Source organism: Gavia stellata, chromosome 4 (assembly GCF_030936135.1).
Source record: "Gavia stellata isolate bGavSte3 chromosome 4, bGavSte3.hap2, whole genome shotgun sequence".
Classification (NCBI taxonomy): Eukaryota; Metazoa; Chordata; class Aves; order Gaviiformes; family Gaviidae; genus Gavia; species Gavia stellata.
This window is the reverse complement of record NC_082597.1, coordinates 72,686,748-72,707,045: the sequence shown is the minus strand read 5'-3', so window position 1 is coordinate 72,707,045 and position 20,298 is coordinate 72,686,748. Positions and strand designations below refer to the sequence as shown.

The 20,298-nt window shown below is 35.4% G+C and overlaps 1 protein-coding gene across 1 annotated transcript in view; it reads right to left on the bottom strand.

The window, feature by feature from the left end:
- The window catches only part of AEBP2 (AE binding protein 2), a 48,885-nt gene that overhangs the window by 7,901 nt on the left and 20,686 nt on the right, over positions 1 to 20,298 (bottom strand). The window contains exons 3-5 of the mRNA XM_059816554.1: positions 18,883 to 18,990; positions 10,260 to 10,446; positions 4,307 to 4,431 (exon numbers count right to left, since the gene is read on the bottom strand). Of these exons, the coding sequence (XP_059672537.1) occupies positions 4,307 to 4,431; positions 10,260 to 10,446; positions 18,883 to 18,990 (420 nt within the window). The remainder of the gene's footprint in view (positions 1 to 4,306; positions 4,432 to 10,259; positions 10,447 to 18,882; positions 18,991 to 20,298) is intronic.

The following is a 20,298-nucleotide window of genomic DNA, read 5'->3' as shown; positions in this document are numbered from 1 at the left end:
TTAATTGGCCCTTGTATCAAAGAATACTATAAGGTTCTTTAATTTAGGCATCTGAAACATTGTTAAGACTTTTCCTCATAAGTCTCAAGTCATACCCGCAACAGGATACATCCCTTTGCTAAATTTTGGAGCAAGTATGAAAACCCTGACTTCTTTTTAAATAAAGATTTGGAAAGCACTCCTCCAATCCCTTCCAACTTTAAGTTTTAGCCTTTGCCCAGAACCCAGCTGCTTCTTCTGCAAACTCAGTTTCTTTGCTGTAGACTGGAGCACCTGAACCTGGAACCAAATAAAGGTAAGCCAAAGCTCACTTCACAGGGCAAATAAAACCTAGTTCTCATCAGCTTTCCCATTCAAAACCATACATTTTCTTGTACAATCCAGTTCATTCTCAAATTAACCTTCAAGTTTTAACGAGACACGTATGTTCTCTCATGTAATGCAAGCATCATGGGTATCACATACTGAAAAGTTTACAGGCGGCATTTTAAAACATTACCATTTGGACACAGTAAACTAGCTAAACCCGAGTTAGAAAGAAGAAGTTATTCTCCACAATGCTCTTCATCCTATCTAAAACTTGAAGTATATCAACTAGGAAACCTTACAGAACACACAAGTCACAGATGCATATTACGTTTAAGTACTAGTTAAAGCTGGGGTTGTCCCTCTATCAAATGATCAATAGCACTGCTTCTACAAGGATTCACAGTATAATACATGGTGATTCCAAAACCTCATAGATCTCTGTGAGAACCACCCAATATCATCACCTGCATTCTTTGACAGGACAAAAAAAAAAAAAGGACAAACTCTGACATTAACAATTTCTCGTTGTCAGGAACATGCAGTACAAGATTTAGGACTCTGCTGTCTTACCATCCCCACACTGAAGAGACATATTAGTAAAAACTCAAAAATGAAACACTGACAAGTGAAAGAGATTCAGGGTACAAAATTTAGGGCAATTCAAGTACTGCCTGAATTATATCACTGCAAGTACCATTCTATTATTCTTGAACCCTAGTAACATCTTCAAGCCATCAGTGATAAATGAAGGGCTTGAACCAGCTTTCACACTCACACAGAAGGTTAACAGGAGGAGAAAGTAACTTTTAGCAGTAGAAAATAAAAAAAATATTTTTTCATAACAAAAGAGCTAATCATGTAATACATGAAAGCTATGAAAGTTATAGCTAGGATGTTTTCACACAGAGAGATATACTTGTATCTAATGTGAATGTTGCAGACTTTTTTCCCATATCATTGGCTTATCTTGTCCCTGCTAAATAATCAATATTCAAAGTCTGAGCAATTCACTTGGTTTTGACTGGGATGAAAGATCCTCCCTCCACATATGGAACAAGCCTATTTTTGTTTACTATTAAAGTAGTATGTTAGCTTTCTGTTAGGAGGCAATAGAAACCTGGCATCTATAGCTGCCATTGCTTTTTCCTACATATGTTCTGAAATTATCAAATTTCAAGACGTTTTATAAAAAGTATAAAAAGCATCCACTTTTATCACAATTAGGGCCATGAAAATTTTACCATATCCTAGGCAGGCTAAAGTCAGAAACAGAGCTATGATGCAGACAAATGCAAAATTGTAAAAATTCTGCAAAACAGCAATTGAAAAAAATTATTTGCTATTTTGACACTAGTAATCAGAGCTTCACGGTCAAGTCTGCAAAAGTTACAACTGAAATGGAAGAAGTCTAGCATGCCTGCAATAATGATGCTCTGAAGACTTAAAATTGTTTTGTAAAGAGCTTAAGTCCATTTAAGTTTTCCATTCAAAAATATAATTCAGCGAGTACACGTATGCTCAATACAGCTTTGTTTGAAAAAACGCTTACTATATTCTCTAAATTTCATGCACTGTCCCAGAAGAGAAAAGGTAAATTTAATTTGAATTTATCTCTGTGAAAGAAACATGCAAAGTTGTCTCAAATCAGAAATGGAGTTCTGCTGACCTCTTCTGGAAAAAGAAAAAAATTTCACCCTATAAATTGGTGTGCATCTTATTCACTTACTGTGTTTCAAAGTTTTAAGATTTCAAAACACATGTAACTAGTATCAACACATGTGAACGCTGAACTGAAATATCTGAAAAAGCTAAAACCAGTGAAAAACAGGTTAGTATTCAAATACTTTAGAAAATAAATTCTAGACGTTTCAAAAAGTTGGGGGGGAAGTGGAGGACAGGGTAACCTATAAGCTGCATTTTTTAATCAGTGTAGTATCTGCTCTTTAGGTTAAATGGCAATGCAAGGCTTTATTGATGACTGCATTCTACAGCTTTCCATATCTATAAAGATGGGTTTAAAATATATATATACAAAAATAAAAGGAGTGTCTTCTCATAGCAGATGAAAGGTATCTACAGTGACTGCTTAGAAATTCTTCACATTAGTAATTTTTCACTAGGATATCTGTCCTGTAAAATACTGCATTGTGCTGACATTATTCTTATGCTGCATAAAAAAAATCTACATCATTTATGTCAGTTTTCAGAGAGCAAGACAATTTCATCTTGATATTTTTCACCTTTCAAATTAATGCTCCTGATAATTCCATATTTTTTTCTTCATCTGAAGGTGGACCACACAAACCGTATTATGCTATTTAGCCAGTCACCATTCAAATTCAATGTCCTAACGCTTACAGGTTATGCAAAACTTGTTTGCATCTGAGGTGACCATTAGCTCACTGTAACAGTGTACATCCACAAGACTGCTTCTGTTCTACCTTTTCTTTTTAAAGCAGATTTTAGGCTGAGTCTCATCAATATAGCTTATGTCCAGCACAAGCCCACAAAACTGTAACAGCATATTAAAATAAGGTAGCTAAGTGCAGCATAGGGCTGGAATCTTAGAATAGTTCTGCCACTGGTAGGTACAACCTCTCCCACCACTGTGGTCTAAGCGATTTCAGATCTAATCAACCCCTAACATCTCAAGTGACGTATGCACAGGTAAGCTAAAAGGATTTTCACCACTTCCTCCAAGTTAATTCAAAGCCGTTTTAGAGCACGTTCCTCCCTCTAATTCCACCTCCTTATGAATTATTCCAATAGCCAGAGGCGAGCTTCCACAACCAAGTAGTCTGGATAACATTTCAGGTTAAAGCAAGCTGTGAATTGGAATAGAAACTGCTTTTCTCACAGCATTGTAAAATCCATGTTGGCCAGGAAAACTACAATGTGATTTAAATACAGTAACAGCTAAGCCACCTGCAAACCTCCACTTGCAGCTGGTGCTCAACGCACATAAAGTTCAGAGTAATCATTTGGGAAAATTTTCTAATAGAGGCCACAGATATTTATAACAATCATTAGCCTTGTAGAACAGGATGAAATAACCTTCATGCATATAAAATCATCTTTTATTTATGGAAACAGACTAACAGTTCAATAGGTTGAATCATGTGTTATGGTTAAGCCATAGTTGAAGACACAGCAGTCAACATTCCTTCCTTGGACTACAGTTCACCTTGTACTAGTCTGCCAATTTACAAAGCACCCCCCCTCATTTTGTCCCATCTCTTAGTTCTTTTCTTCAGCTGAGTCTCTCTACCTTTTACATGCCCATATCTCCCAATTTGGTTCAGAAAACCTGAGGTTATATAGCTTTTTGAATTTCTGATCCCTATACCCCGATTTAGTACTTTTTTCCCCCTATTTTTAACTTTTCTAAATTAATACTGATGTCTACCCTATCCACAAATAAGTGAAATCAACAAAACAGGATATGGAAACAGGACTAAAGGCCAGTTCCCCACCTAGTGAATTGCTAGGAGGCAAGTACCAAGTTTATTAAAAGAAAAAGGGAGACAACAATACATTTATTCAGGATTATATTTTTTTAAACTGAAAAAAAGGAATAAACACAAATTTCAGATCAGCATCTTTAAATATTCAATTATACATTTACCCTCAAATCAGTCTTTATGATAAATTAGCACTGTCACTCACAACTATGGAAATGCCATCTGAATTGCATTCTTATTTAGAAGACATAACCAAATTTTTCTGCAACACATACTTGCTTTTAGATATTTCCCCAAGTGTATCAGACAGGAAATGTTGCAAGATATTAAATTTGTGAGCTTGAACAACTGCTAACACTACTTTTAAAAAGTTAGTTTACTAATAGAAATGGACAAATCAACAATGTAAAATACCCACTATTACTTATTTCTGATTAAATGCCTACAGCAATAAGAGGAAAACAGAAATCTTTCTGAAGTATTAGATTTTTGAGACACACAGGTAAACAAACAGTATGCATAATATATATACTTACAGTACTATGAAATACAACACTGTGGCCTTTTCCTAAACTTTCTATATGTGCTGAGAGGTTAAAGCAGATGGCTCGATGTCTTATAGCATCCAGTGTTTGCGCATCAAAGAAGTCATGAGGTCTTGCTAGAAAAAAAGGAAAAGAGATCCTTAGTGTTCAGCACATTGAAAGCATTCAAACACATTCAAGCATGTAAGTCTGAAGTGTCATTAGTAAATAATTTCTCATTATGGCAGTAGCACTACCTTGTCAAAGAGTTGTAAACATTAATTTAGCTGAGAGGAAGGAAGGACTCCAAGAGGGGCACAATCCATGTAAGTTTGGTCAAAACATACTCTTTGTAGATGAAACAACTATTTTGACAAACTGAATTACACTCACTCATTTTTTTAGTTTTAAGTGAATTCTACTCTTTCTTAATCTCCAAAATTAAGAATTCATTAATTTTGCTGAGTACCTTTGGGAACATCCATTGCTATCATCTCTTAAAAAAAAAGAAGTCCCAGTACAAAAGAAACTAAACCCAGAACTCATTAATAAATGTGATGTTTATGGAAACCTAACTGGCCAAGTCACCCTTACTGAACAGTCAATAGCTCCAATATTACTGCTCTGACTTTTTAAAAAATAGTATTGAAGTACTTCAAAACATGATGGTGCATACAATCAACATCCTAAAAGCAGAATTATGCCCATACCTTATTTCTTAACTTTATTAACACCGATCTGCTCTGTTCTAATTTATAATCACTAAAAAACCCAGTTATTTCCAGTGAATACTGGGATGCTGCAAAGAGATCAACAATAGCACTGAAAACAAAACTGCTTGGTACTGCAGGGGAACACAAAGCAAAGGATGAAGTAAGAATTATTGTGAACATACAGAAAATACTAGCTCGTCAAGAAATTTTTGGTCTCCAAGGAGTAATAATGCTGAATAGTCACGTGAAAAACTCCACACTGCTAGATAAGTTTCTTGCTATTTAAAAGTTGTCATGCCATGTTCTTTTGTTATTAGTAAACAGATTATTTTCTAGCCAAGTAGCACCAACTGTATCGTTTACTACACTCCAATTTATAATGAGTAAAGTGCAATTAACATCCATCCAATAATTTACAAATAGTCTAAAACCAGCATGTACTAATAAAGCCCTTTTCCTTTTAGAAAAGGACTTTAATATAGTTAAGTGTTTCTCAACCAGTAAAAAGTATTGAAATCTGATTTAGAGTGTAAAAAAGGTCTATCAATTCTACATTAAAAGTACTTCAAAAAATAACTGCTACTAGGCACATACTTCCATACTGTTAGAAATACTTCACACAAATTTTAAAAAATATACCATATAGTACAGTAGTAAAATTGCATGAGCAAATACAGTATGAAAGTATTCAGATATTTTTAAGCCTTGTTTGAGAGCAGTAATTCTCTAACACACTGAAATTAAAACTAAGAATAGGAGTTGATATTACATTATCAACTATGTATCATCCTGTAATCTGCAGAAACAGTGATTCAAAGTTCTGTTGTCTTCATTTAAAACAACTTCCATATGCCTTTTCACCAAGATTATCTATCCATCATCTCAAAACAAGCTACAAATTCTACTTAAAACTAGAATTTGCTACACTCCTGGGACTAATTGTTGTTAAGCATTCATCTGTACATTATGTTCTGTCCTTACTCTATCTCAGCTGGATACTGCCAATTAGGCAATCATCTCACTGAAATGTTTCCTCTCTGTAAGTGGCAATGTAGAACTGCAGCTCATGCTGCAGGTGGTCAGTGATGCAAGCATATAAATATTCTATAAGTAAATATGAAGGAGAAAAGAAGGGAATGTGGAAAGGAAAAGACGACCCCAAATTTTTGCTTTTGGTTTCATACAGCAAATTTCTTCAGGATTTACCATTGGATAACATTCAACAGATGTAGAAGAAAGGGCACAATTTGTCAAAGGTATATGAATAGTTTTATTTATTCCTTATTGAGTGTTAATGCTGTATCTTCTATGTATCTTAAATCTATTCCCTCAAAATTATTTTCAGAGTAAGGTGTCTCCCTTGCTGCTTAATACAAGTTCCAAGTACCCATCAATTACTTCAGTCAAATAAATTAAAATCTTCATACTAGTAGCCTACTAAATGAAATTCCAAGTCTTATGTAACTAACATTCTTAACCATAAATTCCATGAACAGTAAGTTTCCTTTCCTCGTTTACATTTCTCCAGTGAACTCAATTATCATGCTTGCTAATAACTATAGTGCTTTGCTATTGGAAAAGCAAGTGACAATATTGTGAATATAATCTTAGGTTCTGCAAAATTCTTTGAGGTAGCTTCAGAATAGCAACACTATCACCTATTTTAGAGATACAAGCTTTCAGTATGTTTGGCTTTATACCTCTAAATGACAGACTACATGGAGCAGTGAATATGTTTAAGGCTATCCAGAAGAGAAAGCAAGCTACCAACTGTAATCCTGAATTATTCTGCAACATCAAAATTTGTATGACAAATCAGACAGTCTCTATAGCACCACTAATGTAACCAGCTATAAGGGTGTCTATAGTAAAACATGCTTTCATCATAAAAGTACTAATTTCCAAACATAAAAGAACACATTGTTTATCAACAGGAAAAAAAAGAACTGCAAAACAGTTTAAGAACGGTAAGATGCTAAGAAAGAAAAAAAATAATCCAGTAACAATAAGAATTCTCTTTATAGCCTAAGTTAGAAGATCATGTTCTTGTCACATATAAAGCCGCAGTAAAGTCTCCTTTTTTATTTATGCATTAATGTCTCAGAAGGTTGTTAACCTTCAGACACAAATCACAGGCCTATATAAAGGAAGCAGATGTATTGGTTTGCTGTATTTAAACCGTTAAGAATTTATAGACAAGGATGCTTCAATAGCAGCATGTATTAGCAATCTATTGCCAGTAAATATTTAGTAAGCCACTTACACCTTGCAAAAAAAGCCAGGGTCTAATCAAACCATGAGGTGGTATAAAGAACATGTTGACAACATTTTTTCAGGAGAAAAATTGTTGTGTGATGCAAAACTGTAATTTTTCATCAAATGACTATTTGTGAGCAATTTAAACAGACTACACTATCAAACAGCATCTTGCTTTACACCCATTTGTCACAAGTTCCTGTAACCCAACTTGCAGAGAACCTGGTACATATGTTCAACGCTTCTCCTTTTGGAAACTTCTAAAATATCTAAATGTAAATCTAGGTTCCTACCTTTATATACTCTAGACTGAAAATACTTAATGCTGTGATTCTGTTACTTTGGCTTCTTAGATAAAGGTAATTGCGCCGCCCCCCCCCCCCCCCCCTTCTTGTAAAGAAGAAATATACAAACTTGCACACTTCATTCTTTAACTAAGTTAAGAAACAAAAGACAAGCAAAATTGTATCAGCCCTTTGTCAAGTTTACCTAATCAACAATAATCCACACAAAGTTCTAAAGAAAAGCTACCACTACTTAGCATTTTCACAAAATGCCATCAACTTCGGATACATTTCTGGGTCACATACCCTCTGGAGAAATATGTTACAGTAGTCAGTTCCCAGCTCAGCTGAATATGATTTTTGCCTTAAGGCAAAACTCTACAGCCAGCATTGTATTTGTCTCAAGAGGCAAAAAGATAAAAAATTGCTCAAGCAGCTGTCATTTTTCTTCCTGCACAACACGATCAAGACAGCAGACCACTGAGGTACTACAGTTTGGTCTTTAACATACCCATAATATTTACTACTTACATTTTTTTGCCATAGATTCATTCAAGAATTCTGCAGTGATTATTATTAAGACTAGAACATCTTCGCAGATAATTTGAAGTTTTAACTATGAAGCCCTGATTTGAAACTTGTAAGTCAATGATGTTCATCAATTACTAATAAAATGCCAACCTGAAAAACTACTTCTGCATATACAGGGGTGAAAATTGAATTAAGATGCATTAAAACAGTCACCTAACAAAATCAATATGGAGAAGATAGCCAAGATGCAACTCAGGAATCTTTGAAAGTGAAAATTTTGAAGTGACAAGTCTTAGACATCTATATTTTGTTTGAGTAACACTATCAACAAATCAAGGTAATCCTTTAGGAATCTGCAACTATTTCAAGGAAGTCTCTCTCATTACATCTAAGATGAACTAAAAGGATACTGCAAAGTAACCACATAACCCTTCATTGATCAGCCTTCCCTTCTTGAACCTTCTCATTTACATAGATTGCTAGAGTGAAAGGGAAAGCTCTTTGAAAGTCAAATTCGGAAAAGAACAAAAATAGCTTTCCACCTTCTTTGAATGTTGAATCAGCATCAAAATTAGAGGAATTCTTCATGTTTACACTTTTAGGATGTGTTTAATGATATGACTTGCTTACATGTATTTTAAGAATACCAAAGCATTTAAAAAAAAAAAAGAAAAAAATCATCATAAAGTTAACAGTGACTATTCTAGCACTGAACTGCACAGTTGTCACACAGTGTGGAAGAAAGATACAGGAAATACACTTTTCAGAATTCTAGGTGATAATGCAACTTTCCGGGACAGACTTCTTTGTGTTCAAGGCAGAAACATAACCACTGCCTCATAAACTTCAGTTGCTTCAAGCACAGGTGAGTTATTAAGGTAAGAATAGTCACAATCATGGCCTATAGAGCAATCACTTAAGACCACTGGTATGTGCACCCATTGTTGCAGTACCATTTGAATAACTGGTAACTGTATTTCTTCACAGGAACAGAAAGATAATACAGTGAAGTGTTCTGCCACAGAAGAGTTCTGGAAATATAAGACTGTAATTGCTGACCCAGCAAAAGTAACACAAGTTCTCCGGCACACCATCACTAAAATCCTACTACCAGCCATGAGACAGGACTGAAATAATTGCCTGCTTATCAACAGAGCTCCATTTCTGTGCACAGTATGAGATATAACAGGTCCAGTGGTTCATAAAAAAAGGTATCTTGCACTTCTCTCCAATACTGTAAGGTTGACTTCACACCACAGGTAAAAATCAATGGAAGTTTTTTCTTCAGCTGTCGACACACTAGCAGGAAAAAAAAAATCTAAATGGGTTTTTACATGTCTCTACTCTAAAATGCAACTGTCACAGCAACGGTTTAAAATTAATAAATAATCAGTTCAGTACTGGAAATTTGCATCCAAAGCAATTATAAAACAAAGTTAAATTTATTAACAATTGCTTCGTCTTTCCTAACCATTTCTGTACATTAGAATCTCTAAATAAATTTGGCATGGTTATTAGGACAACTCAGGAATCAAACAACTAGATGAAAATGGACTAGAAAAGGTACTGCATAAGTGATTATTACTTCCTACAGGAAACAATTCTTACTTTAAATGATAAGTCACACTTCTCAGCACATTGGTTCATATAAATTTAATGACCATCAACTGTGCGGAGGAAGATTAAAAAAATGTAGCAAGTTGAATCTGCCTAAAAGTAGATCTTGGTTTTACTCATAAAACTGACATTAAGCTAATGAAATGTCGTGCTCAAAAGAGAGCTTATATAATATACATTTATCTCTAATTTATATGAATCTGCAATCTCTGTCTGCAGTACTGAACTTCAGATCTCTTCATCTCTAAACAGAACATTTTCCAACAGTAATACAGTCAGTAAACAAAAGGCAACTCTAAAATGTAAAGCACCTTTAAATAGTAAACTCAAACTGTTGCTCACAGAAAACTGATCTTTTCTACTAAACACATAGATCCTTTACCCTAAAAAGAAACACAAACAGAATCTGGAATTGTTTTATTCCCATGATAATGGATGCCAACACTCTAATGCTAAAGATCACCAACCCTACCAGACCCACATCTGCAAAGAACATCCACATTGAAGAGAAACTTCCCACCTAAGACAAAACTTTCAAGAACTTTTACTTCTGGAAATACTTACGTAATGATCGCCGTCTTTTGTTCTTTAACTTTCTTCTTTTATTCATTCCGGCTTTAGATGGAGATTCCTCTTTGGCCTTTGGCTGACTGGCAACTTTTGAAGAGTTCTGCTGGCTGAAGTGTGTGGGTACATGACGGGCAAGTCCTCCCTGAGATGCAAAGCTGGCATTGCACCCACCAACTACGCACTAATGAGAAAAAAACAGAACAACTGTATCAGCGTGCTATATGGCACTCATTCACAAGAGCCTTGACAGATCTTTCAGTTTGACTTTTCTGGCTCAACCTCCAACACACTAAAAGGAAGACAAATTCTTAATGACCACGCAATTCTTAAAAAGAAAAACAGAAACATAATCTGAAATAAATTTCTATCTGAACTTTATAACTCTCAATAATTATTCCATGTTATAATCATCTTTTTCTATACTATATTATATTCTGTAATATTGTATAGCACAAAACCAATCTCAAACAATGCACTGAAACTCTTCCCACAGAAAATAAATGCTGCTGAAGAACCTTCCCCTTTACATACCAGCATCCCTTTGTCTTTCAAAATGCTGTATTGTTATTCTGTATTTCTCAACAGCTCTCTAATCTTCTGCGTTTGATAACAATAACATTCTCTAACACCCTCCTTTCTTGTGACAAGGCAGAAGTAAAAAAAAAAAAAAAAAATATATCCTTACCCACATTAAATTTGAAACAGCTTAATGCTTTTTTGTAAATTGTATACAAAGTCAATAAATAGTTATCTTGCAGTTCTGTCTAAAACTTTAACTTCAGTAACTTGAAAGTTGTATTAACAATTCTTAATACATTTGTTTTGGGATGCTACTATTACTTCCGAAGTATTTAAGAAAGTTCTTATTAAAGAAAATGGCCTCTCTTTCTCAAACAGAAAAATAAGAAAAGCTCCAACAATAATTAAGCAGAAACATAGAAATCACAAGATGCATGCAACTAAGCTAGTACTGACTATACTAATTACTGGTATTTTCCTAAGTATTTGGTTTATATTTACAACTATTTCATTCGCAAAATAAGTATTTAAATTATACTGTTGGGGAGGGAGGCACAAACCTTTTCTCTTGTGCTCTGAGCTTACAAGGGTAATAGAAAAGTGATTTTAAGATACTCATTCCATCACTGACTGCAATGAATTGTGTATCCACATGATCAATTTTTCTTCTGAACCAGAGAATGGTTAACAGGGAAAATGAGTTGGTCAGCCAGTAGCAAGAAACTACTCCAAACCATCGGAAAGTTCTCCTTCTCCCGCATCTGTTCTGCTCCTCCCCCTCCTTCCCCTCTTTCTCAGCTCTTTCTTCTGTACCTCTCTTGTCTAGCGCTTCCCTTCGCAGCAAACTGATGAGGCAGTTCAGGAATAACTAATGCTGCAACTATGTACATAGTGCTAAGTTTTCTCTGAAAAGTTGAAGGATGAATTTGCAAGCTCATACAGTAATCTGTCCCAAGCCTGACATATGAAAGACAAGAAAACAGCAGTAGAACACCACTCAGCATGTTTTGTCCCCAAAACCCAACTCTTATTTTCCAATTGTGGCTGCAGAATTGAAAAGACTATTTCTGCCTCAGACCTAGGAAATCGTTTTCCATGATGATCATAAAACAATATAGTGTCCATAAACAGAAAAACCTGTGTTATCCCCAAGGATTTAATACTTGCTATACGACTAAAAATATACATACACATTTCAAGACAGTAAAAAGCAAAAAATAGAGGAGGACATTTTTATTTGCCTTATGTGGTTGGGGGGGGTTGGGGGCAGCACGGGCAATGGAAGGAACCTTACAAAAACTTTACCTGACTTCCTCTAAGTACTGAGCTAACTACAAACATAATTCCCTGACAAAAAGCTTTAGGATCCTTCACACCGTATTTGTTCCTCCTGTCTCCCCCACTAATAAGTATCTTAAGAATTGTGAAGATTTTTACCAAAAACCTACCTACGCCTTTTTACCTTGCCCTATAATTCCCCATGTTCAAACAATAGCAATATTGTATACTTACACTGTACTGACTTACAATGTAAAAAATCCCAGCGTATCTATGAAATTCAAACACTCAAGATCCTGATCTCATTTACCCTATGGTAACCTCAATGCAATATTTATTACTTCAAATTAATACTGAAGATTAAAATTTAAACTTACAGAATCATGGAATGGTTTTGGTTGGAAGGGACCTTTAAAAATCATCCAGTTCCAACCCCCCTACTGTGGGTAGGGACATTATCTACTACATTAGGTTGCTCAAAGCCCCATCCAACCTGACCTTTAACATGACCCACTTAGTTATATTAAAGGTGATCAAACTCACAATCAACAGTTAGAGGTAAAAATACATGCGTGCATTAGTTAAAAACTAGAGAATAAAGAATTGTTTGAAGTCCTTGAAACAGCTGTCTCATCCATAAAAGCAGTTTCACAAAACTAAACTAAGCAACTAAACCTAAGCTTGGGTTTAACTTTCTTTAAGGTGCTCCTGACTTCAGCTTCTAGCTCTCTACGATCCTACTGACAGGAAAAAAAAAGTGAAAAAACCCCCCATACCCTGAAGTTCAATCACACTGAGAAATTAAAAGTTCAGTCTTGCCAATGCCTGCTAGAGGTCAAAAATGACCTGAAGTCTGGGTACAGTGCATGCATTACCATATTCCAAGTTTATTACAGTATAATATCAAAAGGCAATACCTTCTGAAAATAACTTTGTGTCAGGCACATTTCTAAAACTTTTTAAAACACAAGTTCGTAAAATGTAATTGTATTTCTTGTCAGACAGGAAACACTGTTTTATGACAAACTGCAGTTTGACTCATAATGTCGTAATTTGACTTTTCCCTAGTCGTATACAAAGAAAAAAATCACAGATACTCTATACAGATTATCTACAGAAGCTACCACTTACTTTTCTTGCTCTACCCAAGTTTTACGTTCAAAAGCCCCAAACCAGCATCCTTAAATCTTCAATATATGCAACTTGCAACTAGAAAATATATTTTTCCAGAAAGCCTATTTATAGCCTGCAGCCACAGTATGAAATATTTGCAGAAATCATTACATTCAGATATGGTGTAGTTTGAGACTACCTGATCATGTCATCAAATACTCAACAGCTGATATATCAAAGATGACACAGAATGCCTTTGTAGTAGACAGGAAATAGTAGAAGAGGAGAAAAATCTTACCTGTTTTTTTCCTTTTTTTTTTTCTCTAAAATAATATATCCAGCAATCCGTTACTAACGGGTAAAGTCTCTTCTCTCCAAAGATAAAGGAGCAGTTCAGGCTGTCACTTCAGGATCTCTGGACGGTAAGTCACACCAAATCAGCTTCCCACCAGATAATTATACAGATCTAGAGGGCTTCTAATAAATCAAACTCAACTATTATGCACAACTTTAAACCAATCTCTTTATTTTTCCCCCAAAACCTAAATCCCAACATTTTGCATTCAATTTCAAATATGATAGATTGGGTCCGGATTGGTGGATATGTTACTTCAAGAGAAAATAAGTCAACATGTAATAAGTTTAATTTCTCCAGTGTACCCATACCCACCATTATTAATGGGCAGTAAAGAGCAGTGACTTTAACAAACAGGATAAAAATATCTAGCAATACAGGGGTGGGGGGGTTTCTATTAAATTCAAAATAATCAAATCTCCTTTTTAGAATATTCAATGTGTAATTTTTCCAATAAATCTAACAGTAATATTTTAGACATCTGGATAAACCTTCTTATTGTCTCATCATCTAAGTGTTCAGGCAGAATGCCTTTAGATTTTCTATCTGCATCTGCAGTGCTCTAATGGATAGAAGATACTCTGCCAAGAGAGTAACAGACATGAATTCTGAATGAGGACTGAAGCTGCTTGGCTGTGTTTTCTAGATTTCAACAAGTATTACTCTACTGAGAGTCATACCAAATGCAGTCACCCCTTAATAAATTCTGGAAGTTACAGGTGGTAGAATGAGCACCAAATTTCATTTTTATTATTACTTTCTTCCCCCCTTTTAAACAAAGGATGAAAGCCTCCAATGAACCTGTGTACTGTCATTCATTGTTACTGAAAAATCTACCCCACGTGAGCAAACCTTTCATGACTGATCTTAAACATTAAGAGCATACCCACTGGAATCAGTATGTGAAAGCCGTTGGTGGCATACCCACATGCAGTCTTATATTTACAGAAAATTGCTATATGCAATTATTTTGCATAAAGTTTCCCATTGTTTTGTGCTCACTCTACCGTTTGTCCTTTCATTGTGCCTAACATCTTGTATTTGGTCACCTAGACTACATTTAAGAGTTCATTTGATATGTCTTCAAGTAACTTTCAATGCCTTGTACAGCAACAAGGCATGGTGAGTAGTGCTGCAATTAATTTGAGTACTAAAAATCATGCTGGAAAATGCAGGTTGTCACAGCACATTAACTATTTAAGTATTTGTAACGGCCAAGTTTCAGACAAGAAAAATAAAGTGAATGAAGAAATTCCTTCTCAGCTTGCCAAAGACAGTTACCAGCATCAGTTTTCTAACTCAGCAGATTATTCCTCTAGATCCACCTGTCTACATGTTCCGAAATCCTGAAAGATTTAAGCTGCTGAACCCTCACCAGGACCACCACTACATGCTGATGATACTCCACAACATTCCACCAGTTTCTAAAAAGCTGCAAAAACTATGTAATAACAGAACTAAAAAAGAATAATGTTTAGTTTTTTCTCTCTCAACTCTGGATGTAAAGTCATACACAAACGTGAACTTTCTAAATGTCTTCAGAGAAACAATTACATGCTCTGAGAATACCTGTATTAATGTCTACAATGACAAAAAAAAAAAACCCAGATGAAAGGATGGGTAGAATCAGACTGCAATAAGGAAACAGAAAACTTCCAGCAGCACAAGAGCAATGAACTTCAGGTATTAAGAGCAGCAGCATAACTTCAAAAATACCTAACAGTGAGCCAAAGAAGGCTGGTAAGTTCACAACCAGAAACATGTTCTGGAAGACCAATTTATTTGTTTGTTCCTCTTGACAAGAAAAACAAATCTAGGAAAAGTAGGATTGGAAAAGCATGCTGCTTTGCAGAAATAGTATTTGACTACAGACTGAGAACTAGCTGCAATGAATGGTAACTATGTGTCATTTAATGGACACTTCTTCTTTGGTGGAGGGACTGGTGGGTGCCCTAGGAAAAGATACTTTATCAGTAACAAAACTTAGGGATGATGGCCTCAAAAAAAAAAGCAAAAAAATCCATCCACGTCTTCCACACGAAACCCAAGGCCATCAGTATTAAAAACTTAGAAAAAAAGGGGAGGGAGTAAACAGAAAAGCGATCTGATGACTAAAGGGGAACTGAGGTCCTAAATTATGCCCAGAGACCTAGGGTATCTTTTTTTTTTTGCCTTAGTTCAGCAGACGACTCAGACATAAAATGTTTCTTCCTTATGAGCTCGACATACACTACCAGGAAATTGCCCCATATAAAAAAAGCAGCTAGCATAACAAAGGTCTCAAAAATAGGTATTCATAAGGAAATTTACCTTTTCTGTGACAGAAGTATTGAAGTATTAATGTTGAGGGGGACACACTAAACCACACAAACAGAAAAAACAGGAGAAACGAAAATATGAAACATTTTGCCTTTGTAATTTAGAAGTGCGTTCATTTCTGTGACAAATAAACTACACAGTCACATAGTTTATATGAATGCATGGAAAGGGCAGGTAAACCCACAAAGACCTTTTAATATGAAAGCAGAGCAGCTCATTTACAGCCAGATACAGCTTTTAATCAAAGGATAACATCACATGTATCACAGTAGAAAATGAAACCCAAAAGGGGCAACTACGTAAAGTGAGTCCACTTGCAAGCAAAAGGGTGACAGGACAGGGACATATCCTTCAATAGAGTAGTTCTAATGCAAAGGAGAGCTCTATGCCTGAGACAGTCCCCAACTGCCTTTCAATTTAAGAAAATTCTTTTGTCTCTTATTTTGACTGGAAGTATAGGAATATAGCAACCTGCCACATATTTATTACTCTCCTCTGTTCATTAAACAATTATAGTGTTGTTTTACCTTTACAAAAGTAAATTTTCCTTGTTTTTAATTGTCACTTTCCTAGCTAACATTCTTTGCTTTTTTTAAAAACATCCTCAACAGCAGTTCTTCAGACATTATTTCTATTACCGCCTTTTCTGGCTTTCCTCAAAAATCCTGATATTCATTTATTTATTTTTTTAAATAAAACACTGAATGACTAGGTATTTTCAGCAAGGTCTCTAAAATGACAGATTCCTTCTTTTATGCTAGAACTCGTGTATTCTCATAAGGCAACAGAAATTTCATTTGTAATTTAGGTTTTGGGAGATATTTTGTCTACAGTAATCATCAAGAACAAGAGGTCCTTAATCCAACTCTGACTTGAAAAAATTTGGCTTTTCCTAAAAGGTGAGCAATTAAGATTTATAAGAATCACTAAATGCACCAAAATGGAAACATTTGCTCCATTTTTGAATGACTGCCGTAAAACAATTAGTAATGGCTGCTCTTGGACTGATCAAGACTAATATCCAACACTTACTTAATTGTTTTTATATCACAGTAGATTTCAAAAGCTTGTAAAAGAAAAGCAGTGAGGAAAAGGGGCTAGTTAAATTAATAGGTTGCTATCACATACACTTACATACTTGGCTACCTCATGTGAGCCCTGAAGCCTATATTCAGCATAAATGACAGGGGAACAAAAGATGTTACAAAATTCTACTCAGACCACAATTATCCTCCATTCAAATCCCGCAGAAACAGATTGAGAAATACAGAGATAAAAAACAAACAAAGGGACTGAAGACAACAGTAGGAAAAAATTTTGAAGTGACACACATTGAACCACGATGATTAACTACTGCAATCCTAGCCTGTGTTTCGTTCTTTCCCTTAGTATGACCAGAAAGTACAGAATATCAGCTGGTAAAAAAACATGTATTTAACAGAAGACTATTATTATCAGAACTAATTGTTTTAAATTTTAGGTCTCTAGCTGTAACCAGCCTAGCCAAAAAATTGGGATACCAAGTTTTACTGACTTTACTAGGTAACTGACAGACTCAAAAGTACTACTGGTATTTCTGAGCTATGCCCACCTCTTTTAAACCCAATGTCTCTAAAATTGAGTTTCTTTGATCTAGATCAAATAAGTATACAAATTATCCTACTGAAAGACTTTCCTTCAAGACCAAAGCTTGCCATTATACTTTAAGATATATAATATATTTAATTCCAAAATGAGAAGACCTAAGGTACAAGGTTATTTTATTCAGGGATTAATACTTCAGATTAGGTCAGCTGCTGGAACAACCGTATCTGCAAACTTTCAGGGATCCATGATCCTTACGCTGTGCTTCCAAGAGCATGCTAACCTTATTCCTTTGAACAAAGGGTACGATAAACTCAAGAGCAAGTTTCCTGTTGTTACTCACTCTCTCAGTCAGAAAATTTCAGGCTAAACTACACAGTTCAATATGGAAAAAAAAAAGTCTAACTTAGTAAAAACTTTTTCGCCTGCAATGCACTATTTTTACTCTCTAGGTTTTGAGTTTACTTTTGTTTTCTGTCACAACTACTGTTATAAGCTGTGCAGAAGTAACTTCTGGAAGTCATCACTGTAACAGAAAAGTATTTTTTAGTAATAAAACTGCCTTAAAATAAAAAAAAAAAAAGCAGAAGATATTACCTGAGAACAAAGAGAGGAGAGGCAAGTGGAGAAACAGTGACTAAAACTTGGTGGGGTTGGGGGAGAACAAGGCATAAAATGCTACCTAAACTTAATAAAAAACCCTAATTCATTTTCATATCCTACATGGAAGGAGAACTTCAGTCTGAAGTAGTGTGGGTGGGACTTACCATCAAGTGATCCAGGACTGACAGCTATGAACTGCCCCAACTGTATCCATAAGAGGATGAAGCAACTCATTAATAACGGATTGGTGGATATGGGAATGATAAACACTACTATACCTAGAATTGCAGGTACAGATTAGGGGGAGAAAGAAAGAGAAAGTTAGAAAATACCGTGCAGGAAATACAGTCAGCTCAACGATCCTGCATTCCTGACTTCCTTAATATTCTCAAAGAGGTTAACCATAAATACTGACTGTGTTTCAACTGAATTTTGTTAACAAAACCAGCTCGTATTCAAGCACCGAATGTGCACCATCAGGCACGATCCAAAGTTTAACGTGGAAGTGTAAAGCATGAGGCAAAATATCTCACTGTTACACTGTAAGCAGCTCAACTGGAAAATGCACAAAAAAATTAACCTTCAGCACTATTTAGTTTTAGACTCCCCTACCATTTATAGATTAAAAGAAACAGGGATAGAGAAGCAGTAACAGTATCTTCACCTGGTTTCATAACAGAACAGGACCTTTGGGCACAATTATGGTGAAGACCAAGGCTCATCTCACTGGATGCTTTTTAAGAAATCCTCCTGCGATGGCATTTTTCAATTAAATACAATGTATCAGGAAAAATAAATAGCATCACTCTTAAAATAAGGGAAGATATATCTTACAGTGAACCTTACCTTGAAAGGTTTGTCCCCACTGTGTGTCAGCATATGCCTCTGCAACCAGCTTTGACTTGTTGAAGGTGTATTATATACTTTGCAACCTTTCCACAAGCAAACAAACACCTAATAGAGTAAAAATGTGGTAAGTTTACACAAGTCAAAGAAAACAGTTAAAAAAAAAAAAAACCCCATTAGATTAGCAAAGCAGCCTGTTTTCACAACACAAAGTACTTCAAAGAATTCTGAACAATAATCATTTATTTTGCAACACGCTTCTCATATCTCACCAAGGAAAAAATAATTGCAACCACTAGTATTCAAAAAAGCAGGTCACTGGAATAAAATATCAAAAAACAGATGTTCCTGCAGATAAACACAATTGAGAGCCACAGCATCCACTCTAAAGCGTTTGTGTTTGTACTCAGTATCTGTGCCCAGCAGATATTAAGACAGAACATTTTAAAATGACAAATTTACATCTTCTGGTTAGCAGATAAAGAAATAAAGTCATTTACTCTCATAAGTAAGTAATAATTTTATTCTTTGAGCATGAAAAAGTAAAAACTTTTAGTTACAGTATAGTAGTTTAGATACCAGAGTTTTATGTTCTAGAATACTGGACACCTCTAGTTTGGGCCTTATACTCAATTCCTCAATTCCTTACAATTTCTCGTAGGATTCAACGTCCATGGATGTTTTGTGATTCTAGTGCACAGATCAGTCACATGCACAGTAGTGCATTAAGTGCTTTTCTTTCTCCTCTCATTGTGTCTATCTATAAGTGAGAGAATAAAAAAGCTCAATGAACTTGCCTTTCATTAGAATTTCCTCAACAGGTCTGCATGTGAAGGGAGGTATAGCCCTGATTTGTAGCAGGAAAATACAGTCCCCAGGAATAGCATTGTCCATAATACATGTTTTCAGAATTGCAGGAAACTAATTGGATGAGTTTCGTGTTCTCTTTTGGAGATTAAAAACCTCAATCTTCAAAAGACTGTATTTTCAAAACAAAAGAGTAGCCACAGGAGTGGTATGTATTTGCTGTATAATATATAGATAATCCAGCTTACTAATACAAGGCTGGAAAACCCTGCAATGTTTGTATGACCGATCCAGATCTACTGACACATAAGGCTCAACCCCCTAAACCTTTGACGTCTCCCGCTCCTCAGTTTTGAGATCCCCCTGAAGCCACAGAATTGGAATTTCAGAGATTCCTGGCTCTGCAACAGCTCTGTAACTGTCCCAATATTTTCATCAACAACTGCAGGGCACTCAGCAAAGGAGCACTACTATGAAGTCACAGATTGTGGAAATGCAATCCCTCCAAAAAACAAGCACTTGGTTTCACAACAACCCACCAGAAGTCCAGGCAAGGCTTCTTGGGAACCCTTGTAAAAAGGCTGAATCCAAAGTATTTCTGAAAAAAAA